The sequence below is a fragment of the Anser anser genome (genome assembly GCF_964211835.1).
Source record: "Anser anser genome assembly, chromosome: 1".
Taxonomy (NCBI): domain Eukaryota; kingdom Metazoa; phylum Chordata; class Aves; order Anseriformes; family Anatidae; genus Anser; species Anser anser.
This window is the reverse complement of record NC_139720.1, coordinates 112262898-112288863: the sequence shown is the minus strand read 5'-3', so window position 1 is coordinate 112288863 and position 25966 is coordinate 112262898. Positions and strand designations below refer to the sequence as shown.

Genomic DNA, 25966 nt, shown 5'->3' with positions numbered 1-25966 from the left:
GGGGGGGGCTATTAGCAGTCGCACACTAATGATTTATCGCTTTAAACCTGCACAAACAACCTCAAAAATAAAAATAAATAAATAAATAAAGGGGTGTAATTCGCAGCTGATATGCCACTGTTTCAGGCACAGCTGCCCAGGTCAGAGAAACAGCTGATTTTGCAACCCCAGCCTCCACTGACAATTACCCCCTTGGGCGGTGACAGACAAAAGTTATTGCAAGGAAATAGGTAACAAAGGGAAGACAATGATCTCATTAACCACTCCCAAATACTAAGCATATTTAATGCTGGACATTTAATTTCATCTACTATCTCAAAAAGTCTCCAAGCTGGTATTTACAAGTTGTTAACTCTCATTTTTGGCTTTTCCTGGCTTAGGACATGTGACTTCAGATGATATGCTTCCATGACAAGTTCCTGAAACTATAGCCAAGCGTTAGTTTTACATGACTGGAAAGAAAAAAAATTTACTAAGAAAAACCACTGTTTTGGTACCACTCTCTTGGCACATTTCTTCTTCTCTTTTAAAACATACAGGAAAGACAATCCCCTTATTACTTTTAGAACCAAGCAACTTTGCAAAATCCAAGAAGGCAAGACTTTTTTTTTTTTAAATGCAGGTACTAAACTGCATACCACTCAGAGCTGTCCAAGTCAACTGAAGCCCATCATGAAAGTACATAATAAAAGCAAAGAGACTCTGCACCACAGCCTATGACACAGTCTAGCCCCTGTCGAAGTGCTTTCATTCCTGCTGCTGGTGCAGACACTACATGAGAACAAAAGGACGGGACCAGTGAGGATATCACTCTTTTCTATGCTTAAAGAATCTGATTCCTTTTAATGAATTAATGGAGGCACTAAATAATTGCAATAAATTAGTGTCTGCCTTTATCTGCCTCAAATTTATAGATATTTATTTATTGAGATTTCTTATTTAGAGTGCGTGCCGCAGACTTCCAGGTCATCTGCGCCAGACAATGATTTAACAACATATGCCAGCAGAGCAACAAAAGGCACTGCTGGATCCTCCTCCCCTGCCCCTCATTTCCTCAGAGCTCTGCAACAAAGGAAGTCCTTTAACGCATGCACCAGCCCCAACAGCTCACTGATCATTACCCAAGTGACAGTTGTTTGTCAGGATGAGGGGAGGGAAATACAGTGCTTAGTATTTCCATGTGATGCTGAATTTTACATGAAACTGATTGGAAAGGTTCTTGCTTGCACACGTACAGGTCCAACAGAAGGCAGAAAAAATGCCACAATCCCTCTGCCCTCCCTGATGGAGGCACAAAGATGCTACACTTGCATCTTTGCTGCGTGCCTTGATTTGGCCTTGGAGGATCTCCTGCATTACCTTACTCCTACAATGAGGAGAAATAACAAACATGGGGAAAATCTTGGAGTTTTACTGACCCAATTGCTAATTCTCAACACCCAGACAGCAGCTCAAGCCAAACAGGTTTCTTCCATCCATTTCCATCTCGTACAGCATCCCTCCTCATGGCTGACAAGCTACCTACTCACAGCACGCTCGCTTCCAGCTACAGCCAACTACATTGTTAAAATCCATGGCATTGTGGGCTGCTGGTCTTGGGCAACAGGGAGACAAAGTTGTTCACAAAATGCCTAGCTGCCCTCCCCGCATGAGAAAGTGTCACATAAGGCATGTGACAGCTCCCAGTTTGGCTAGCCTAGCCTTTTTTCTACAAGAAAAAGAAAGGTTGAATTAGTAAACAATTTGGTTTTCCTTCAGAAAATTGAAGCTAAATAAATAAATAAATAAATAAATAAAAATGAACCCAGACTCTTTAACACAAACTCCTTGAGTCAAAGTCAAGTTTTTATCAGCAGATGAATTGAGGAATAAAACTACATGAGTGTGGGCTTAATAGTTTGTCTTAACAAACAGAAGTCAGCATCGTGGCATACGTTATTAGCTGGATACATTTCTGCTATTAAAAGATGATTCTAATGAAATACCCTTGATAAGAAGGCAAGGCTAAACACCACATGCATGACAGCTGCCTGGGTGAAATGTGGAGCAGCATCAGAGCCATAAATGCCTGGAAGCTACGTTCCTGACTAGTCACATTAAAGAAAGATCATTTTGTTTTAAGATAAGACAACAGGTAAATCAGAGCTTTACTTAACCATTTTTGAAAGCCTCAGGTGATTCACCAAGGAAACAGTCTTAAATTAGTATGTTTTTCAATCTAATGAAATAAGACCAAGAACACAGAGGCTTGCATGGATTATTTGGACAGCAAACCACAAAAGCTATTCTGGTGAGGACAAACAAATTCATGGGTAACAGAAACATGATATACCAGTTTGTTTGCTGGCAGCACAACACAACCTCTGCTAAAGCTGAAAACAATGCACACCAAAATGCTGCTGTTTTCCACAGCTGCAGGATATACAACATGGGTTATTAACAAAATGGAGCAGTAACCTCTTGTCCATATCAGGAAGTCATCCTGAACTCATTGACTAAAAAAAGCATATTACTAAACACATGCATATCTCCTACGCAGGCTGAGCATGGTTGTGGGTAACACGGGCAAACACCTGAACCCAGGAGGCAGAGCCAACTACATGACTACTTGCCAACTTCTTCACTATCACAAAGAATTAGCTATCTGTGTCTTAAGGATGAATCTTCTCCTTGATTTTGACAGATGCTTGGTCAGGCACCCTATCTATCTCAGCAGAGCTGCCTTCAGACCCAACGTTGAGTCTGAGCTACTTTTTCCATATCTTCAACATCCTTTGCATTGGGCCCAAGAGGTCCACCAGCACAGCTAACAGCCAGCTGACAAAGGAAGCAATAACAGTTTTGTTTCAGCAACAGCTTTGCATAGGGGAAAGAGAAGAGTAAAACACCAACTAAGACTATGGAAAGCTTGCATTTCCCATATCAGAGAGGGCACGAGCTTCTGTGATACCTTGCTTGCTCCTGGGACAGTGCAAGCAGGACCTTGCCTCCTCTCCTAGTTCCATGCTGCAGCACAGGGTACTCCAGAAGTATTTCAGATGGATGCCCCTCTCCATCTCAGGGACAATTCAAAAGCTTTAAAGAAACCTCCATATATCTAAAGAAAAAAATACACAGTTGACCCAACACATAAGCATCCTATTGACTGTCATACAGGTGTTCATAATTGCTTCTAGCTGTTGTGCCTCTCTGTCTCTCTTCATCCCAGCTCATCTTCATTACAGCTCCTTTCATTTGTTCTTTTGCTCTTCTAGTCAATGCCCTTTTCCCTGCACTGCTCTTCTTGCTTTTGTTTTCTCTTTCTTTTCTTTTTCTTTCCTAAATGAAATGCATCCCATGACAGGGGGTCAGCACTGTCAGGCAGAGCTCCGGTGGTTTGGTTTGGTTTGTTGTTGTTGTTTTGTTGTAGGTTTTTTGTTTTAGTTTTTGTTTTTGCCTGTTTGAGTTTCTTGGATTTTTCTCAAATTTACAATTAATTCTTAAGCATACAGAGAAAATCTATGGATCAAACTGTGTGCTCAGTAACTCCAGGGTTGACCTAGCTCAATATCCCTGATTTTGAGTTCATCCAGAGTTACACTGAGGTAAGTGGAGACGGAATGTGCCCTGACACATTTAATATGCACGGACTCATGTATGGTGCCTTTGCACGCATACACCTGAAATTTTCATCCATGCAGAAGGAAAAAGCATTCAGTACAGAAAATTCTGTAGATGCTAGCTAACCACAAAGCAAACACATTCAAGCTTTCATAACCTACTCAAGATATGACAATTATTCTGTTTTGCTCTCCCAAGTTTCACGTGGGGGTTCTTTGCATCACGCTTATCTCCTGACTTGAATTGCCAGCCAATATTGGCATAGAAATAAAAATAAATGATAAAGCAAGTAATTACTCTGAATATGTATCAACAGTGGCTCTTGACATTCAACACTTTGCTTTTGGCTAAATCTTTGCTGTGTAAATAAATAAATGGTTTAGGTTATTCTGTGTTATGAGATACGAAGATGAGTAATAGGCCATATTTTTGGTTCCAGAGTCCTAGAATTACTGTTGGAATGAATTACTTTCCTGAAGTTTATGGTGTGACACATCATATGAGCAATTGCTGCTTCTCTCGATCGTTGCACTAAAATAGTTCAGGCTGGGCTAAAATGTACTGGAACGGAGGTGAGGGGGAAGTGTAAACACCACTATTCTCCAAAGATAGTTGTAGGAGACGGTTGCATTGCTTGCAGAACCCAACAGCTAAACCAACATCGGCAAATACAGGCACGTGCCATCACCCAAACAAAGGCACACGTTTGACACGCGTGGGAGGAGGATTTTTGCCACTTAGTGCTTCAGGAGGGTTTCTGAAGCTGCAAGATAGAGGCAGGGGGTGGAGCTGGCTGGCACCAGACAGCACAAAACCAGTCACAGCAAGGCCCTGAGAAAAAGCAAGAAGAGACAGTTTAAAGGACCAGATGTTGCCTGGAGAAAGCTGGGAGCAAGGGCTTCAGCATCCAGAGAAAGCACATTTTGCATGCTCTTTATAAACAGCCATACCTTCACACATAAAATTGCAACAAAGCATGGAAGGCGGCTCAGGGGAAGCGTTTGGCGTTTCCCCATGATCCCAAGTGAGGACAAATAATGCCTTGGTTCCTCCTTGCCTATTCCATCCTTCCCTTCTGCTCCTCAAACACAAGGCGGGGAAAAACTTTATTACGGAAGGAATGAGTTGCCCAAAAGACAGACCCCTGCCTTCAGACCTGACAACAGGCAGACCTCAGCAGACCACCCTACAAAAGGCTATCCATACCCAGTATCCTGCTGACGAAGCTCTCTCTGCCTTTCCTCCAACACACGCTGTCTCGGGCTGACCCAGCACGCAGCACACAAAGGGTTTCTGCTGGGCTCACCCTGCCATCTCCCAAGAGAAGCCCTGGGGCAGCCTGTATGTCTTTGCGAAAGACACACTGTGCAATGCCAGCTCCCCAGATCTGCACCCTGACAGCACGCCAGGCCCACAAAACTGGGGGTGGGGATGCTGTGGTAGGAAGGAGGAACCTCCTGGTGCTTGGTGTGCTGAAGCCACCGTCATCCCTTCCCCTGCCCCTTCTGCGGCTTGTAACTCCGACAGTGACATTCAGAGAAACCATGGGTCAAGGAGTAATACTTCTGATAGGTATTCCTGCAGTGTCCTGCTGATGCGAAACCAAATGTTGGAAACCACAATGAAGTTGAACAAACACACAAAACAAAAGAACATTGGAGGGGGTGGCAAGCCAAGCCTGCTACGGAGCTGATTTTCAAATATATGCAAAATTGATGGAGGGTAATAGTGGGTTTTTTTGTTTGTTTGTTTGTTTTTGTTTGTTTGTTTTTTGGGTGGTGTTTGTGCGTGTGTGTTTTAAGTTACTGGGTTCTGTTTGCTTCCAAAGCTGCAAAGAGCTTTATTCAAGCTATGATTTTGCAACAAAAACCTCTCACTACCTAGCTTTTCCCTGGGGAATCTCAGGCTTTATCCAGTTAAGACACACCATCATTCCGCCCGAATTAAACTAAGTTAGCAAGCATATGACTACCAGTGACTTCAGTCACGCAGTATGTTAGCACCCAGGGAACCCAGGTCCTAATTTCGCCTCAGGTTTCTGGCTTGCCAGATTGGATGCCTTTACGCAGGCTGTCTCTTGGCAGGCGGATGAATCTCAATGGAAGCAAGCCTTCCGCTTTGCCAGAAAACGGGTTTTCTCAATGGCCTGTTTGCTGAGTTGAAGTCAAGAGGTCTTAAACAATACTCATGTCAGACGCTTGCGGTAACAACTGGAAGAACAGTTTCGTAGCAATAGCCCCAGCCTAGCAAAAAATGTTATAACATGTTTAACTTTATAGAGAACAGAAGACTGCACGTGACCTTGCAAAATCAGGGTATGATATTTAGGGGACTCTTAGAGAGTTTTCCCACTTATCCAGCCACTTGAATAGTTTCCTTCTGCAAATTCGCTCCTAACTTTTAATAAGAGGAAGCCAGTTCCTGCAGATCTCTGCCAAAAGGAGCTCCGGCTGAACTGAGAGGAAGCTGGTTTGAATAAGAATCCAGCAGGCACTGTGGGATTTGGCCAGGAGACCAACACAACACGAGAAACTTCAGCTATAGACTATTGGAGGGACACCTCCTCCCCTCCCCACCTCCACATCCCTCCTTTTTTCTTTTTTTTTTCCAGGAACTGCTGGTGGCAGCCCTGCTGGAGATGATGCCAAGACAGGCAACAGAGCCAGTTCTCAGCACTGTCCCAGTGCACCCTGACCATTCACATGAAACTCAGAGCTGCAGGTTACTGGGTGCAGCCAGGAGGACAGCCAATGGGAAGGACTGAGCCTCCACCATAAACCAGACCTTTATTTCCTGATTTATGCTTAGAGGAGAATGAGACAAAGAGCCAGACCATGTAGATATTTCATACAGCCATAGTTAGTGTAAGTCGATCTCCACTTCTTTTTTGAGGTGCCCAGAACAACTCATGCAGTGAATTCATTTTCTTTTTTTCCCTCCTTTTGGTGACAGGTGTCTGGCATCACTTGTAGCTTGCTTTGTAATTACCACTGCTCTCACTACAAAAATCTGAGCTTAGTTTTCAAAGCTGGATGGTGATTTGGGGGGGGCCAATTTAGGTCATACTAAACGGACCTAACTTTGAAGCCTGCCCAGTTCTCAGCATATTCTTGAGAGCAATCCCTTTCAGGGTATCTCAGGTTGGGCAACCAACCAACCAACCAGGCATATAATAAGTTGCTTTTCATAACTGAATCCAAGGATTAGAAAATGCTAACTTCTTTCACCGGACAGTGTTTATTCTTTGCTTTAACTGTTAAAGCTTGGTAAATTTTATAGTACATCAGGGGAATATTTTCATAGATCATAAGTACCAATATCCCAAGAAATAAAGCATTAAAGGGTCATCCAAGTAGATGCATACCAGCAATCAATAAGCTGTACACCTTCAGAAAGGACCACGCATACTCTGCTCAAGACAGAGAGAAGTCAGAGCTTTTCTGCTTCGACTGTCAGACGTGGATGAGTCCATGCACCATTTCAGAAACACAAATTTAACTTTCTCCATGGCCTGACACTGGCATTCACTGAATTACCCAGCAGCCTGTAGCAGCCAATTCAGAGGATCTGCCTGAAGTGGTCCTGGGGTGGCACTTCTGGAGGAACTCCCCTTGGCTATCCTGCTCCGCTGCCCAGTTCCTTAACAAACACCAGCATCCTTTCAAGAACTGCTCTCAAAGAAGACTGCAGAGCAATTCTAAAAGTGTTACAAAAAGATAAACGCTTGTTAACCATTCTCTTTACAGCCTAGCCATTCACTTCAAGGAAGTAAGCAATCATCCAAACCTACAGCAACGCATGAAGGCAGACTTTTCCACAAGAATGACATCTGTTCCATTTATCAAGGATAGAAAAGACCAACCATTCAACCATGGCCATCTGATACCTTTTATACTTGCCTTGTGTGCTTGCTATGAATAGAATAGGAGGATCAGAGACTGAGTTAAACATGCATGCATGTGCATGTACACACACTGAAAAGGCTTCTCAGTAGCAATACAATTAGAGATGCATTGAGATTTCATGTTAAACAAGCAGTATCATCTCTCTGCTTCACAGTTGAGTGGTGATGTTCAGCCTTTGATAACTTTTGTGTTTGCTCTTTGCAGGACAGCTGAATTATATATTCTGTTTCATTTGTATTTGCTCTGGAATTAGTAAAATCAACAATTAAAAAACGTAGGGAGGAGTCACTTCTGTTAAATTATTGTCTTCTCTTCAGAGTCCATGACAGTGTAAGCCAAGAGTTTTGGGTTTAGCAAGAGATAAAAACAGCTGCTGGAGAGATAAGTACAGGATAAATGTCTTAGTACGCAGGGGACCACTCTCTCTGTTGGCAGACTAGACAGTCAGGAAAACTTTAAATCAGCCCCTAAAGGAGAATAAACTTTTATAAACAGGAAAGTAGCTCACAGTATGGTCATTTGTATACTTCAGACTGAAGGTAGCTTGAATGGAAAGAATCAAATCACTGGGAGATAAGAAAAAAATCTTACCATTACCTACAATGCAAAGACAACAGTATCCAGCAATGTGCAAAAGGATTCAGATAAGCAAATGAACCCTCTTGATGTCACAGCTAACTTAAATGTAATCCTTAAAAGCATAAGCAGGATGTATTTGTTAAGGTAAGAAAAGGTATTAATTACACCTGTACATGGCACTGGGGACTATTATTAGATTACTATATCTAGTTCTGGTGCAAGCACTTCAAGAATGATGTTAAAAGTTTGCAAAGTGTTCTGAAAAGAGCTTCAGGAACAGTCTGAGGTCCAAGAACTTCTTGTCATAATATCAGACTGAAGCTCAGAAATTTTAATTAAGAGAAAATTAAGCAGTGACGATGATTTTCTGCAAGTACCTGCAGGAGGAAAGGACTGCTGATAACAGACAGCTCTTTAATAAAATAAAATTAACTGCCCAAAAGGTAATGTTGAGCAAACTCAGGCTGTAAGCACGATCCATGCTTTTTAGGTGCAGTGAAGCAGTGACAGGAACATCTTATCTTACAGAGATGAAAGTAGATTTTGAATCCCCCCCGCCCCCTGAGTGTGCAATAGCTCAACAAGACATTGATACAGATACTCCCAAAGAGAACACTAGATCTTGTCTTACACAGGAGGTCAGGCTGGATGACCACCGTGACCCCTTTGAGCTTTAGTGATAGTACAAGTGAGAAGAAACACTGGTCCCAGCAGAGACAGGGGCAAGGCACAGCACGGGAAGACTGGAGTTGAGCTAGGCAAGATAGTCTGGGAGCAATCAGCAGTCACATCAAGGGATGCAAATGTTGAAAGCTCCCTCCGACATCCTTTCCTGAGCTCTGTGGCACAGAAGACACGAAGTGTCACGAGGACTCAGGCAAATATTGATGCTCCTGCAGACAGCCCTACTCGCCCACGCTGCTGCTGCTGCCTATTGCATCAGCACAGTCGCATTAGTGTTTCCGTGAGGAGCCAGAGTCCTGATGTGTCAAGGGACTGGTGTTTGTAAGGACATACTATAGGGCTGCTTCCACCATGCTATGTGCAAGGGCAGACCATATGAAGGCTTTAAAACAGTCAATATTGCAAGGCTGTGAGCACAGACTGGTCAGAGCTTCCTCGTGATCTACCTTCATGCCCTTTTACGTGGTACGGCATTCCCCATATTTCTGCAATGCTTCCTCCTCCTTCAGTCAGTCAGGAAGGAAACAGAGGTAACTGCTGATCTAACACACAACTAATGCCTTGTTCGACATGGTCTATTTCCACAGAGCAGCTCAGCTTCACTGGAGGAGAGCCGTTCCCAGCCATATTTCTCTTCAACATGCTTTTTACTTCATGCCATATTTACAGGTAACATCAAGCCATACTTCACAGGTAACTACAGATATCCTCTGCTGGACATACTTCTGCTCTGCTGTTTCCATAATGCTAACTACCTCCTTCCCCCTCATCTTCTGCTTCACTCCATTTTCGAACTGAATGATATACCCCTATCTGTGAGCATCTCTGCCACCTGACACGGCCAGACCTTCAGCGACTGCCAGGAGATGGTTTTGAGGTAAGGGGCTGCAGCAATTCTGTCCTTTCCCATATGTTCTGTACGGAAATCTCCATGAATTACACTTTTTCTTGGAGCTCTATGTCCAAACCAGCAGAATGTGTATGATGTATGGATGCAGGACAGTCAGAGCCCAGCACAGGAGCCTGGTAAGCAGGAGTCCATGCTGCTACAGTGCCAGCACATCTACAGGCAGGGCACACGACTTGTCCTGAGTGGGTCACGGGTGGGATCTGCCTAGCCTTTGGCAGAAGAAACCAGTTGCAGTGACCTTTCACTGCTCTCTTGGTCAGCTAATTAAGGGGGTAGCAATAACTGAGTCCCCTGACGGATGGGAGCACGTTTTACCTCGCTGGCCTCTAGCGATATCTACACAAGTCAAGAGAGATTACGCAGAGACCGATGGACGTGGCGGCGGCAGAAAGCCAGAGGCGGAGATAAACGAGGATGTGATACTGAGGTTCCCCAAAAAATCCTAACGAGCTTGTCAAAACCAGCCTTCAGGCCTGGGCCACGTGCTGCGAGAAGAAAGCGTGTATCTGAGTGTCTGAAACGGCTGGATTTGCCCAGCTGTTGAAATGTAAAAATATTTGCCCGGTATCACTTTCCAAATATTAGCTATTTTGCAGAAAAGGGCTCTTTGACATGCTAAAAGACCATCCATCACTCAATTCGAGATCTCTTTTGAGCTCAAGGTATTAACAGCTAGAGGGAAAGATGTTTTTCAGGTCCTGTTACACAAGCACATGGGGGCCTGATGTGCAGCCGCTGCAGCTGAGGGAAAGCCTGCTAAGAGGAGCAAGGTCCTTATTTTACATTGACCAAAGCTGATGGCTACTCACAACCAGCATGAAGGAAGCTGTGTGACAACTGCTGGGGAACCAGAGGTCCTCTTCACCCAGACACGGCCCCAGTAAGCTGCTAGGACAACAGGAAGCAGCGAGCGCTGGAGCACAGCAAGGCATGCTCCACGCCTCGGTCACAAATGAACCGTATCCTATCCAGCTGCTTCTGATAAACTAAAGCTCGCTTTTTTAACGCTGAAAACGTCTTCTGTCACAGTGAGATGGATGAGGATCTCGGATTACTTGTGGGGAAACAAAAGCGGAGAAGTGATACGGAGTAACATTCCTCCAGCACCACTCCTCAAAGGAGAAACCTTGCGGCTAATGCCGCTTGCCCCTTGCGTGATCATGGACCTGTGGCATGTTTCATATTAAGCAGTCCCTGCTTCACATTTTAGTGATCAAATCCATAACTGGACTTTCAGAAGACCAAGTGTCCCTAATTTAAAGCGCCTTAACACCAATACAGCTTTATGATTAAAAAAAAAGAGGGGGAAAAAAAGGGGGGGAAAAAAGAAAAAATATGTTTGTTACATCAACAAGAACCACTGCTTTCAAAGCCCAGTTATAGCAATTTAAAATACAGTAGATAAAACATTTACAACCATTGGGAACCGAGAAAAGGGTGTCGCCAATAAAGTTTTTTTGTACATATGTTCTCTCCCTTAGTTCTGTGGACATTAATCACAGAAAATAAATTTATTCTTTGGAAAAAAAAAGAAAGAAAGCAAATGTTTCCATGACAATCTTCCACAACAGGCAGAAAGCAAAGGAACTTCATTATATATAACTTATCTTTTTTTAGTTCTCTTTGTTGCAGTGATTTTCCTGGTGGCACCTGATCTCGCACCAGGAACGAGAAGAGCTCAACTGGGTCCCGCGTTGGAAGTGCCAGACTTGCAGCTCGGCAGCGCAATACTGCAGCAGAGCATGCACAGAAAAGAAAGCTTTGGTTGAGGCAGCACCAGCTTTTGTAGGTGGTCTCCCTTGGGGACCACGTTAAATGCTCAACCACTCTTTCCTGAAGTGGTCTTCCCCCTCAGGAGGAGGAGGTTTGACTCTGTCCCCTACAAGCACCGACACCAAACACGGGTTTGGCAGTGCTTCACCTCAACAGCTTAGAAACGGGCACCTCTGTCCTAGCACGGGCCACAGGGTCGTGCTTGTGGTTGCAGCTTCTCTCCTTCTGCAGTAAAATTTACCAGGAAAAAACTCCCTGTCTCTCTTCATCAGCGCCAGCTCCATCAGCCCACTGAAAACACTGGCACCGCTAAGTTCATGCCCTCGAGGAGATTGGCCAACAGACAGCACATCAGGAAAGTAGAGCAGAAAAGGTTTTACAGAGACACAGAATGAAGAGGTTTGAGGTTTTTGCTCCTCGGATTAGCTGAAGATAGTAGTTAAGCCAATCTGAAAGAGAAGTAGTGCAAAGTGAGACCATGCTGCCAGCAGAAGGTATTCGGGATAGCCTGCATCTATCCTGGTCCAGCTGCACCCCATGCTGCCAGGTGAGCACCAACACAGCAACCCACATAACTCTTCTTCTGGCCAATATCTACATAACCACTGGGTATGGATGGTTTTAGATCCCTCTCTAAGATCTCAAAGACTAGCGTAATCAGCACATGAACTTTCAGCCTATTTGTCTTTTGTCGTTTATACAAGACAACAGCTTGGCTTTTAGGCTATTATTACAATTCAGTCACCAGAAGGGCCATCACGTCACCTCATGACTGCTTCACTTGTGAGGTAAACAACGTTAATAACAACCACTTTCCCGAGTGCAGGCTAACAAATAACTCACAAGGGCAGAGGGGCGAAGATGCCTAATGTGTTATGTCCACTGAAAAGCATGAAGCTATGGTAGCATTCCCCAGCTCATTAGTGTGAAAAGAGATACAGCAAACTGCAAGACGTGGAAAGCTAGACGTGTTTTAATTACTAACACTCTTGTAGGTAACGCATGCCTACAAAAACAGCCTCGCAGCTTTACACATCATTAAATATGTTAAAAACACAAAACTTGTGAGAACAAATACAGGGATCCAGATGTGAGTGCCACAGAAGAACTACACCTGGTATCAATTCAACCTAAACACTCAGCTTCCCTCAATCCTGCCTATGCCACTAAAATTATAACAGTCTGTATGAAAAGCAGCACATTGCTGACATGCACTGTTAGTGACGTCCTTAAAACTGCTGAATGTAAACTTGAAAGCAGATTATCTCAAGAGGATAAGCAACTGCCACATGTGCATCAATTCAGCTCATTGCAGAACAAGTTGCAAGCTACAGCTGATAAATATTAAAACAAGCTTCCTGGAAGAAGCAGACTGCAATAATGAACAGGCTCTCTTGCCTATTCAGGCCTATTCTTGCTTACTCCAAGCATGCAACACAGAAAAGGGTTAGAGTCAAGAGTGTGGCTTTATAACAAGTGCCTGTTGCAACTGGTTATTCTCCCGATGAACCAACTGTTAGCAGGTGCTCATACAAGAGACTGAGCAGGTGAGCACACAGCAGCGGTCTGGTGTTTACTCTGCCCCGCGCTCAAATTCTTAAATGAACACGCTTCGGAGAACTTTGTGCTGACAAAGCATCTGGTTGTCTGGTCCTGCTTCCAGCCAAGTCCTTGCTCATGTCACTGCAACCCTGACAGCCCCCTTGAAATCCTTCTCTGAAGTATCGCATGTTAACGAAAGCATGTGTTTAGTGGCTTCAATACAAATTATGCATCTGCGTGCACGTACACAAACCTCTCTGAAAAGAATGGTGTCAGAGCTGTGAAAGCAAGCACTTAGAAGCACAGAAATGTCAAAATTAAGGCTGCAGAAACACCCTCATTTCACTTCCTCGGTGCATATAATTAAGAGCGGCATCATAACACATCATCCAGGTGTAACAGTTGGCAGCTGTTAATAAAAATCCCAGAAGAAAGCCACCATGCAAATTTATGTTAAGTACTTTCTTAAGCAAGCTTTTTTTTGGGGTATAGATAAAATTTTAAAATATGTAGAGGAACAGCTAAGAAGAGAACTACTAATTAAATACAGTGAGAGCACAACTGCATTGAGGAAACTGATATACAACTATCACTGGAGGAAGGACAATCTGCAGCCTGATAGTATTTGGGAGTAAAAACAAATGGTTGAACTGAAAGACCAATGGTCACATTAGAAACTCAACTTTTATTTACAGTGAAGTAACTTTCTGGCCCACTTGCTTGGTAAAATGGCTTGGAAGCGACCCCCATGCACACACAGCCCCCCAAACTCAAAAAGGTTATGATCCTAGAACTGACTACGTATGAGTATAAACCACATTTCTCTGATCCCAAGCCAGCATTACTACTTGGGCAGCCCTGGATCTTGGGATACAGGCACGGCTGATGATTGCAAATCCTGATGCAGAAGTCCTTCATGTGAAGCCCCCACCAGGTTTTGGTTTCCCAAACAGGTCACAGGGGTGGCACAGTTATCGAGGGCAGGAACAAGGCAAAATCTCAACTGCCAATGCACCCAAAGGCTTTTGGCCACCAAGTCAAGCCCCAATTCCCTCAAGTCCATGGCAGAACATAAGAGGAAAAGAGTGAATTTACTCAAGGCAAATTTAACTCCATAGCGTGTGTTCACTTTGCATAAAATGCAAAACAAAAAATGTGCATGGCATTGTAACATCTACTGATGTGTACTGGCATTACTTCTGTCCATGTTTCTCTGTGTCCATCTGGCTATATTATCCTGAAGGGTTGGTGAGTTTCCTAGGGGACACTGCTGGAAGATAGGAATTATGCAAAACACATCACTCCAGCCTTTGCTTCTGGTAGCGAGCCCATAAGCAACTCAACAAATGTCCTCAGTGCCAGCAAGGGATTAGAAACGGGATGTTGAGACTAGGGTACAGATTGTCTGACAGCCTTCCCCGCCACAGCAAGGATTTTAGGAGCCAACAGCCTTGGCTGGTGTAGGGCAGCAACACAACCTGCCCAACCACCTCTGCATCCCATTTTGCCTCCCTGAGGCAGCTTGAGCCCCATGGCTCAGCACCCACCGCAGAGGTGCGGAGCCGTGCAGCTCCCCCCAGCTCTTGCACCCATTGATCTGCTTCAGAAGGTGACAACAGACCATGATGTTCCAGCAGAAACACACCCGCGATGCTGCCAGCATGTAATTCTGCAAAACGCAGGCAGAGCAATGTGCCACCAGCAGGGGACAGAGCCTGCGGGACCGCTGCCCAGGTGCCCTTTGAGAACACCTCCCCTGTTCCTTTCCTAGGGTGCAACTGCCCACGCAGCCCGCCCCGGCACTTCCAGGAGTCTCAAATGCAGCTTTTTAGTTTTTTTTTCTTTTCTTTTCTTTTTTTTTTTTTTTTTTTTAGCAACTTTAACACAGAAAAGCATTCTGAAAGCAAACCCTTTTGTGAAAAGGCCACTTTCGATATTAATTGCTTTGCCTTCATAGAAGCTGGTAAACTGCATTTTTAGCAGCCACTTCCCACTAAGTAGCATTGTTACAGAAAACCACTCGATTCACTGTAACTAAAAATGTCCCCTTTTTGAGCTTAACAATAGCGCTAAAGAAACTGATAAACACATTTTTCAGTGGATGAGAAGTCAAATGATTCAATTTGCTTCAATGCCTTTTTTTTTGTCGAGCTAAAGATTGTACCTAAAAGTAGACAAAAGCAATCTCGGGTCAAGTTTGTTTATAAAGACTCACGCTCACGCCGTTTTCTCCCCTCAACATACTGCCATCCTGTGATGCTGTACGGAGTTATTGAGACATTTCATTGGGGTCCACAGCGGATAACACAATCCGTCTGGTCTACCAGTAGAGCATATTACCCCCCTGCATTGACAGGAACCCAATTTCAGCTGTCTGAAACTACACAAAAATACTATCTTGCAATATTGCCTGCTTTCTGCTGCCCAGAGATAGACCATGCCGAGCCTCAAGCTTGAAACAATCCGGGAGTATCTTGTGCACAGGCTGCAAAAGTTAGCTGAATAACAATGCAGCTAGCTCAGCGGGGTTTCGTAGCCACAATTTAAATCTAAATTGGCCTGCTCTTCATAGAGAAACTACGTTTCCTTAGGACTGGCAATAAAGACTGCCTGAGCTGATCTGACAAATCAGCCTTTTACTCCAAAATGTTAGATTATAGGCTGTGATATTTTTGTTCAAAAGCAATGGAAAGAATAATCTGTTCAGCATTCTCCCATGCTCAGCTAAAATATACTTAATTGCATCAGGCATTACCAAACATTTTTCAAGCCCAGAAAATAATAACATGCCTTACATTATGGTAACATAAACCACAAGAAGCACTGCAACGGATTGGATTTAAAGCCCAGCGCTGCAGACACTCGCAGCTAAGGTTTAAGATCTCACCTTAGCTCACCCTCCCATGCTCAGGCGCTCGTAAGAGCTGTTGGTTGCAGTCCCACACGCTGTACTCCAAATGCATAATCCAGCCAGCTGCCCTTGGAGCAGCTGGTAAAGCAACTAGCGTTTGGCCCAGAGCACACACCATCTCATGCTCTCTTGAAGACCTCTTTAGCTCCTAGCGATTTCAGGGTGAGGTAATGGCAGATTTTTGGCATTCACTCCGCATTGCCTTGATTCTGTACAATGCATTGTGTCAGTGCAATGGATCCGAGCCTAGCTGGGGACTCATTAATCCACAGATTTCATTTCTAAATACACAATTTTCTGAAACAATAATGCGCATTAACTCCTCCAGAGTTGCTAAAGTCTGCTGCAAATCAAAACCTGGTTGGGCACCCCTGGCTGAAGTCAGATAATCTGGTGACCGTAACAGCTTGGGCTGTGCCAAACCAGCTACCAGGAATTAGCAGTAAGACCCCTACTTTACACTATCGCTGCAATTTTATTGAAATTCAGACAGCGCCCTTGCTTTACAAAACAAAAATCAGATGTCAATTATTATTTTTTTTCCTCTGAAAATACATGCAGGCACTAATCCTGGAATAACAGACTCATAAAACATCAGCCTAGAAAAATGCAGCGACTGGGACGATCCAGCAGGCTGTCCGCAGGAGAAGGCTTTGTTTCCACAGCTCACTTTGCTGAACTCCACTTGCAGGCGCACTGACTACACACTCCTGCAGATTAACTTTTCCTCTGCAAGTGAACGGACTGGAAGATAGTTTCTGGCTCACCCCAATGACCAAGGGTCAGGCCGTAACAGGGTGATGCTCTCCCCCAGCCTTGCGCCGGGGGGATGTCCTGAGCTGGGGGACGGAGGTGGGTATGGAGAGGTGGCAAAGGGTGACTGTCACATACTCATGCGCTCCCGGGCAGCCCTGATAATGCCAGCCTGACCCTGGTTTCCACCCCAGATGAGGTCTGTGCTTGGCCTCTGGTGGCCTCTTCCCACAGGGCCTCCTTCCGCGACCCGGTGCCGCTGATCCCAGCTCTCCCACTGCCTCATGCTTTCCCTCCCCATTCGATGCACACGCTTGCTTGCCAGCCCCAGCCTCCTCTCAAATGCACTCCCAAAGAAAGGAGCCCGGGTAAGCAGATGTTTTTCTTCTCTTCCTCATGTTACAGCCAGAGCTCTGTCGCCTGTGGTGGGCTCCGTGTAGGCAGAGCTGCCGGCAGCTGCGAGGCAGATCCAGTTTGGGCACGTTTCAGCCTCCTTTGGCTGGAGGCCACGCGAAAGCGTGGTGGAGGAACATGCCCGGAAGAGCTGAGTGTCCATCAACTCTCTCTGCCGGGCACGATATTGGACCTGATGATCTCTTGAGGTCCCTTCCAACCCCTACCATTCTGTGAGATCCTCACGTGGGGTCACGCGTGGGACGGAAAGCGTTCCCCCCTCCGGTTAGAGGGAGGCACCTCGCTGAGATAGGGCCTCACCTGAAGGAAGTCATTAGCTGCCCTTATCTCCCATCCGTTAACTCAAATAGCTCATCCATAAATACCTGAAATTAAAGAGGTGATTTTTCTGGGCGGACGGACCCTGAATGTGTGAATTTGAAGCTATGCGACCAACCTTTTACCCGCTGAAGCCGACAGCGAGCGCCTCCTTTGACCCCGTGGCACAAGATCAGGTCAGGCAGAGCTCAGAGATCATCGCACCCGGCCACAAATAAGGACACGGGGGCTCAGCAGGAGGGAAGGGTGATCCTCCTAGAGTTTCTGCTCGGCACTTTGTCATAACATGTGTTATTCAAGAAACTGGGGGAAAAAAAAAAGGAAGGCAGCAGGCCTGGGAGCTGAGACGGAGGGGCGTGTGGTGGGCCTTTTTATTTTTTCCTCTTAACAGACTGAGATAAATGTAGCAATCCAAAAAAGTGGAGGTGGGAAGGACGTGTGTGTGCATGTGCCTTTTATCAACGAGAGGATCATTGGATGTATCTGTTACCAAGGAGAAGCACACGCTTGGTAACAGAAGAGCACAAAATTATTTTCCTCTTGCGTTCCTGTATGATAATAATCACTAACATTACCATTTTTTGTCCCGATGAAATCCAGAGCCCTAACTCCAAAATTCACTCCACGACAAACTTACTGGAAGGGGAAAGAAAAAGGACCCAGGAGTGCAGGAACGCATACTACGAAGATGCAACCGTACCGACAGCATATTTAGGGTGCTGCTAGTGCAGGAGGGAATTTCTGGAGGTGCTTAGTCTTGGTGGTCCAGGGAGCTTGCAGTAGTGGTAAGGTGTCCCGCTTTAGGTAGAGCTTTGTTGCCTCGTCTGATCCGACAGGGCAGCTCTAACGGGAGCAGGATAACTCCTCCGCGGGTCCCAAGCCTGGTGAATCGAACTAAAACACCCTCTGCTCTTTATCGCGCGGTGACACATCCTGATCGATGGGCAGGAGGCTCCACTAAAGGGCTGGGGAGAAGAGACGAGGAGCAGAGCCCCTCGGCGGACTTTTCTTACGAATACCCAAGGGGGGAAAAAAGCGGGGGGGGGGAAGGTTTTACCGTGCCGACACTCAAAGCGGGCAACCCGGAGGGGGAAAAAGGGTCGGTGCGCCTCCAGCGGAGCATCCCCGGGGGGCAGCAGAGCGCCCCGCCGCCCTCCCCGCGCCCAGCCCTCCCCGGCCGGCCGGGTACCTTCTCTCCGGTGAGCACATGCAGCCCCTCTCGGACCTTGGCGAAGGAGCCCTCGCCCAGCTTCCTGCCGATCAGGTAGCCTCCGACGCGCTTGGTGTGCTGGAAGTCGCGGAGCCGCTCCCGGGGCGCCGCGGCGCTGAGCCAGGCGGCCAGCAGCCTGCCCTCCGCCGCCACCGGGCCCGGCACGGCGCCACCGCCGCCACCGCCGCCGCCGCCGCCCGCCACATCGCCCAGGAGCCCGTCCCCCGCCGCCGCCGGCATCCCCCGGCCGTGCAGCCGCCCGGCAGCAAAGTTGCTCGGCGGAGGGCGCCGAGGGGAGGAGCGGGGCGAGGGGGGGCCCCTTGCTGCCGCCCCTCCGCCTGGGGACGGCGCCTCCCTCTGCCTCCGCCTCCTCCTCCTCCTCCTCCTCCTCCTTCTCTTCCTCCTCCTGCCGCCGCCGCCGCCGCTTTGGGCTGGCGGTAATTTCATCCCCGAGAAGAGGGAGCGCTTGCACAGCCCGCAGGAGGCTCGCGCAGCCCTGCCCCGGGGGCTGGGGGCTCGCTGCCCGCCCTCCCCGTCCGGACGGGGAAAGGGAAGGTCGGGGAGCGGGGTCCGCTTCCACCGCCACCTTTGGGACGCTCGCACCCTCCGCCCTGACACCCCCGAAGGCTTTGAGCTGCCTGCGGCGGGGTGTCGGACGGCCAGCAGGGAGCCCTGCGGGCAGCACCCCCCCCCGAGGATGCCGGGGTACCTGGCCGCAGCGAAAACCCCGCCGGCGGCTCGCAGGGCTGCTTTCCCGCTAGGGGGCTTGCTCTCCCGTGCCACCACCTCTTTTTTTTTTTTTTTTTTTTTTAAGGCTCTCCTTTCACTCGTTCAAAAATGTCGAAGCGGTTTTACGCCGTGCTGCCGTCTGCTAGCCTGCGCGCTGCCTCCGCTCCGCGCTGAACGCTGCTTGAGCCGCAGCGCTCTGCTCCCTGCCTCCTCCGGAGCCCAGCCGCGGCGCTAATAGGATCTCGGCTGGCACAGGTCTTGGTTAGCCGTGTGCTCCTCTCACACCGGCTGCCGTTGACAAGGCTACGCTGGTAAAACTTCCTAATTTAAGCCAGAGCTGAGAAACATCGTAGTTTTACCCTCCCGACTGTAGCGAATGACGACTGGGAGCCTCTCCCACGTAAGTCCAGGCTTCCAAGCCACCGGTATTCAGGACAAACACACGGCCAGGGCTGCCTTTAGGCAAGGCAAAGTGTAGGGAAAGAGAACCAGGGAGGCAGACTCACTCTACACCCTTCTGGAGCACAGCTGGCTACCTTCCCCTACCCCGCTTTAGCTCCCTTAAACTTCTACCAAAGCCTCCAAAATCGATTCCCTGTGGCTACATGCACCATGGTTCCACTTCTGGGCTGCCGGCTGCTGTGCCAGCTCCGTGCTCCCAGCAGCTGGGGTCCCCTTGGATGCCGCGACGTCCCTAGTTTTACCCTCAGCCGAATTTCGCGCCATTATCAGACTGTCCCAGCCCCGCTGAATCAGCTGGGGCTGGTAAATCTGTCTCCCGCCCATTGTGAGCGGTCCAGGAAACAGCTTTGTTGACGCTGCCTAAATCAAAGCTGGAAGCGGGGAGGTGCCCGGGGCGCCCCGCTGTTCGCAGGGAAGGTGACCCCATCCTTCCGCAGGTCAGGACGTGGTGTGCGTGAGCTTTTTAACAACACGGATGTATGGGGGGGGAAAGTTGTACTGCAGAATGGAAGGGGAAAAATCCTTCCTCGCATACCATCCTCAGTATGCACGGAAGGAGGGCACAGTACTGCCACTGAGTCCTCGTGGGTCAGGGAAGGCGGGCAGGGACACCACATGCGCCAGGGCATTTCCTTCAGCGCCTGCATCCCTGCTGGTGCCACCCTGCCGCCGTGGGGCTCTGGCACCTGCCGAGCGGGCCCTGAGCTTGCCCAAAGGATTATGCTGAAAGACAGACAGACAGACAGGCAGGCAGAGGTACATGCCCTTGTTTAGGCTCACAGCTCTCACTCAGCTAACAGAAAGGTGGTTTGGGGCCACCGTGAAGGTTAAACAGTTGTTAACAGTAGGCTATGTTTTTTTTTTTCAGTCAAACACCTGAAAATCAGCCTCTTTTAAAAATTAAACGGGCAAGTAGTGGCCATTGCAGAAAACATTAGTGGAGCTCCAAAAGAACCCGGTGAATTTTATTTTATTTTTTTTAATTTGCTCAACTTGAGGACGTAATGAGTTGACAGTGCCCTTTTAAACAGGCGAGACTGCTCCCTTCTCACGATTTCTATCCTGTCCAGCTGTGCCCATCAGGGTGCAGTCTGGATGGAAGGGGGATCAAAGGCTGCATTCATTTCTGTCCATGCTTTAATTTAAATGTAACTCCAGTGTGCTTTATTTTGAGCCGCAGTCCTCCTAGGTAATGACATTTTCTGATTAACTGTTGAAATTACTAATGAATTAAAGGCAGTAGTCTGTCTTCAGGTTGCAAAAGCTGTAATAACAAGCTACTAAAAATAATTTAAAGCTTGATTTAAATCTGTGAAAGCAAAGAAATTCAGAGTTACCCTGACAGTATTGTCCTTGGCCGTCTGCACCATTCTAAAATACCGTAGTAAAATGCATTGTCGGTGGGCAGACGGGGAGTTTTGCAGTCCCGAGGAAGGCTGAGGCCCCCGAGCCCCATCCCCAGTGCCAAGGGCTGCGTCCTTCGTGGGGTCAAGCTCTATGGCTGTGTTCCCAGGCTCTGCTGCCACGCCAGGGGAGGATGCGGCTGGGGACAGAGCTGGAAAGTGCTGGTCCAGCAGCAGAACGTGGTCCTGCAAAAGAAATGTTCATGACCCTGAGAGCCCATCAGCAGAGAGGCTCATCTCACCTTGCTGGTGCCTCCTCTGGTGCAGCTGCCGGTGGCAGCTTGCCAAACGCTCCTTGCTGGAGCACAGGGCTGTCGCCGGGGATGCTTGAATTCTCCTTACACCTCACCTGCGCGTGCAATCCATATTAATTGCTTTCTGGAGCGGTCTGAGGTCCTTGAGCAAAGGAAGGAAGAAACTGCGTCTCTTTTCAACAGCACAATGGTAAATTAAGAAGCGGGTAAACTTGTAAACGTGCTGCACAAGAGCAATGCGTAAATTCTCTTCAGATCAAATTAAAAATGGAAAGCTCCATCTACCATCACCAGGCCTTTGGAAGGCAATGGTTAACTGCTGACTTCAGCTGGATTGCAGGAGGAACACTGGCTTAGTACCGATACCTTAGGTTAAAAAAAGTTCTGCTGCTATTGCTTATTCTCTCTTCAGCATTTCTTTCTGCTTTAAAATGGCAGCTTGGTTTTGGGGTGCTTTTTTGGACAGATGTCCACGTTTCTCATATTTGGGTTTCAGATATTACAGGGATATTTATTCAGAACAGTTGTTTTTATTATAGTTTTTGAAGAGGGAAGGTATTTCCATTTCTTCTTGACGGATTTATGGGGCGTGTTTTTTGCAGTGCTCAAATCCCGGTCCAAGTTCAGGCTGCTGAGGACCTTCTACATTTACTGGCACAGTAAAAGTCTGCAGTAGCAGATGATGCACCCGGTACAGCAAGGGTGCCCTTGCCCCTGCACGTGGCAGTGCGGACAGCAGTGAAGGACACGTCTCTTCCAGCACAGCAGTGATGGCCAGGATCGACTAATAACATTATGACTTCTCTTCCTACGGGTGAATGCTGCAGACACTGTCTGGCTGATGTTCACAGTCATATTCCTAAATCCTTGTGGTCTTGTAATCGCAGAGAAAGATTACTTCACCTTTCAGCAGCAGCAGGAAGGGGACTTTCACAGTTAAGCTTTCGTAAGCTTAAAGCTTGTGTTTGAAAAATATCGAACAAACATTTGTCCTCAAAAATATTCAGGACGAATATAGGTGCAAAAGTGCTTGAGTCAGTAAGCATTGAAACTATTTGCTGACTTTTACACAAACGTGTTGGCAATGGGTTTATCTGCTGCTGTCTCTCTGAGCTCTGATCTAGCTTTCCCTGTGCTCCCACTGAAATCTTCAGCTTGCTCTCTGCCCTGCAGCCTCTTTAATGTAGCTCTGCGCAGCTGATATAAGAGTCAAGAGTGTGTGATGACTGGGAGGTATCATAAAAGAAATTGAATTTAATATCAAAGCAGGCAGCAGGGGGTAGCTGTGTTGATGTTGTTGTTCTTTTCCACATTCCACTAATTAAGAAGTTCAATTTTTGAACTTAAATTGCTGTGAAGCCCTTCTTGCAGCACATGGTGTCAAAAGCTAGCACCTCGAATTTAAGCTTCATTTACATGTGAGGGAACGCAAGAGTATTGCTTAATTATGCCTATTGGAAGTCCTTATATTTTAAAAAGCCTTTGGATATCGGTGATGGAGGACATGTAAAGGAAAAGGAAATCAGACTTTTGTAAATCTCTGGAATTAGTGTATCTTTTCATACTACATTTCTCCTGAAGGTCCCCGTGGTAATTTTTTCAATAACAGTAGAGAAAAAGTATGTTACTCAAATACTGGACTGTCAATACAACAACCTAGACCACCACACATATGTGAAATTTAAAAATAAGTACAGCCAAATTCAGCTTAAGGGTCTTGCAATGCAATGGCCTTGCAGCCAAGGAGGGCTTGCAGAAACAGGCACGAGGTATTACAAATGCTGTCAAAACCCCCACAATGGACTGCCAGGTCAATCCCTGGTGTCATTGGTACACTGTTAATGTGCTCTGAGAGAAATTTAAATGAGCTTGTAGTTGAAATAAAGCTTTAGATTTGAGTAGGGACTGACACTAGTCCAAATGATCCTATAAATGGTAAATGTGATGCTAGACAACATTCAAGTAAGTAACCTGCCATCAAGAAAATTCAGAATCAAGATGCCTGCAAGCCGTAAGGTTGCATCTCCCTCTTCTCCTTTTCCTTGGCAATAAATCAGAAAATGTGCCAGTACTGCAGAGCGTGATTTAGGACTGGCGATTTTCCCATTGTTGCTGCAGGCTGAGCACCATCAGCCCGTGGCTGCTGTGTGCTCGCACCTACAGTAATCACTGATTTTGGGGTTGAAGCAAGTCAGCTATTTAAATGCTTTCTTGCAAGACAAGTTCCAAGCACCTTGTTTACATCAGTGCTAAAATGTGAACAAACCAGTGACTCACTCCTGAACTAAGATTTCCATGTTTTGTTTAAGCCTGAAAGAATTTCTTATGACTGAATGCATTGTTGGAAAGCACAGTTTTGCAGCGGTGAAAGTACACGTTACGCTATCACAAAACTATTACGGATATGTACTCTGTACATATGGGCTCTGGGAGGGCTTGAGGGCTCAGGGACAGGGTCTGAGGTGCTCAGGTCCAACTGGTGTCTGCCTCTGCTCGTCCTGCTTTAGTCCTGCTGCAGGCTTTGCCCCTGACTTCTCCACGGATAGGGGCAGCAAGCTGCCTATACCTGTATGTAGCCAGGTGTGTGCAGGGGGCAACTTTGCCGTGCTCCTTCCCTCAAGGGAGGTACAGAGTGCCGTGTTAAAGCCAGGATTTCATGCAGAGCAACTCCGCGCTTCTCAGCTGTGGCCCAGCTTCCTCTGTTCCTAACTGATGCAGGTTCCTGTAGGCTCAGGATCTACTAGTTATGCAGCCCGCGAACTATGCAGGACTTCGTCTCTGACATACAAAAGGAGTGACGCACCTCCCTGATGGCATAGTCTGTCAAGGAAAACAAAAAAATATATATTTATCCAGTCACCGTTCTATGCCGGTCATGCAAATCCCATCACAAAACCGATATAAATACAAATCTTGTGGGTATAGTTAGTGTTAATTAGAATTTGGGAAACCTTACATATTTAAACAGATTAAAAACCTTGACATGAATGCAGTCTTGTATTCAGCTATGAAAACTCATCTTGGTGCTCTGAAACTGAAAATACTAATTTTCCAAGTGCCTTCCATTATATACAGATAGACTTCCTACATGATTACTGCAAATCTCACCTGCATGTCATGGTTAACTTGCTCCAGTCATGTTGCTCTGTATGCCACTTTTCTAACTTGAAACCACACCAAAAATTCAGAGCTGGGAGTTTCAGATATGAAGTGTGCATTTTTTAAGAGGTGAATACTTTGACATACCTCCAAGACTTGGCACAGTCCTAAAACATTTCCAAAGTAATATTAGCTTAGTAATAAATAAAGAAAAATAAATAAATTGTGAATCCTGTTTGAGTGATTTTACCTAAATGGGACTTGGTATCTGAAATTTCTAACAATTCCCAATTAGCATAATAATCTATGTGTGTCTATCTTTAATTTGAAAAATTAGTTTATTTATGAGATTTGTGTTTTGGTAGGACAGCTCATGCAGGAAAGAAGACCTGGCTTTTGGTCCTTGCTCTAGAGTTCTGCAAGCAGTGAAAGGCGGCAGCAGGTGTAGAGGACAAGCTGTGGAAGCAGAAACAGCGTAAGGATGGACCTGACGATGCTGCACAGGAAGCAAAAGACCACACTGAGCAGAGGTGAATGGAGGTGAACTTGGAGGAACACATCTGATTTCAAGTGGAAACACGGTTATACAGCATCAGGGGCTCTACAAGAGCTTTTAGGTTGGAACTACGGTACTTGTGGCCTAAAGTACTTTCCAACAGGTTTTGACACCTTCTGATTCCCCCTGGTTTTATATCTACGACAAAAGCCTGAAGGAGTTAATCAGCACCTGTTCACCACCCTCCATTTAGTCTACAGGTATTTCAGTCAACAGGTAACCCAGCTGGATGCCAGGCTTGCAGTGCTTTCCTTTGCGTGCTTAAAAGAAGGACCAACCAGAGTGAACTCAAAAAAAGAGAAGAAATACATTTCTTTCTTTGTTACCTTGAAATTCTTTAAGTTTTAATAAGGGCTTTGTGTCACACAAGCTTCTTCTGTTCAATGATTCAGTGTTGGTTCAATCCTGAGCGTACAATGTGTGCCCGTCTGTCGTTACGGAAGTGTCTGTGAGGTGATTCCTTTGCAGGACCAAGGAAGAAGAGCCGAGGAGAGATCACGCTCTTGGTCACGCATGGAGAACCCTAGTGGCACAGGCAGCAAATGGGGGTCCTTTCAGTGAATCTATTTACTGTAAAATGCCTGTAAGGTTAAATTATTTTGTTTAATTTCCCTACAGTTGTTAACTTCCAGATAGTCTGCATGCATGCAGATTGTTTAAAAAACAGACACGTAGCGCGCTGGCCACTGTTCTTCTCGCACAGACTCCCACGGGACACGTTAACCATAAGCCTCGCTGCCAGACCCTCCGGCACAGATCTGAGCAAACAGATGGGCCTTACATCGTGCCCTGAAAGTCAGCGGACTTTGGCTCTGCTAGGCCGCTGGGAGAAGTAAATTCCTGAGCTGAGCATGTTTCACAAGG

At 46.5% G+C, this 25966-nt stretch overlaps 1 protein-coding gene and 1 long non-coding RNA gene across 4 annotated transcripts in view; one reads left to right on the top strand and one right to left on the bottom strand.

Moving 5' to 3' along the window:
* Window positions 1–19382, bottom strand: part of HUNK (hormonally up-regulated Neu-associated kinase) — a 56504-nt gene extending 37122 nt beyond the window's left edge. Inside the window, exon 1 of one of the 2 annotated variants that reach the window (XM_083841720.1) lies at window positions 18579–19382. In XM_083841720.1, the coding sequence (XP_083697846.1) occupies window positions 18579–19046 (468 nt within the window). In that variant the 5' untranslated portion in view covers window positions 19047–19382. The remainder of the gene's footprint in view (window positions 1–18578) is intronic. The other variant, XM_083841721.1, reaches the window with a different exon arrangement.
* Window positions 2–25053, top strand: LOC310901677. 2 transcript variants are annotated; one of them, XR_014586012.1, is made up of 3 exons: window positions 2–18653; window positions 19414–20227; window positions 24917–25053. It is a non-coding gene; the product is annotated as an uncharacterized lncRNA (long non-coding RNA). The 2 variants fall into 2 exon arrangements; XR_014586013.1 differs by having other exon boundaries at window positions 24912–25030.
* Window positions 25054–25966: the final 913 nt, after the last annotated feature.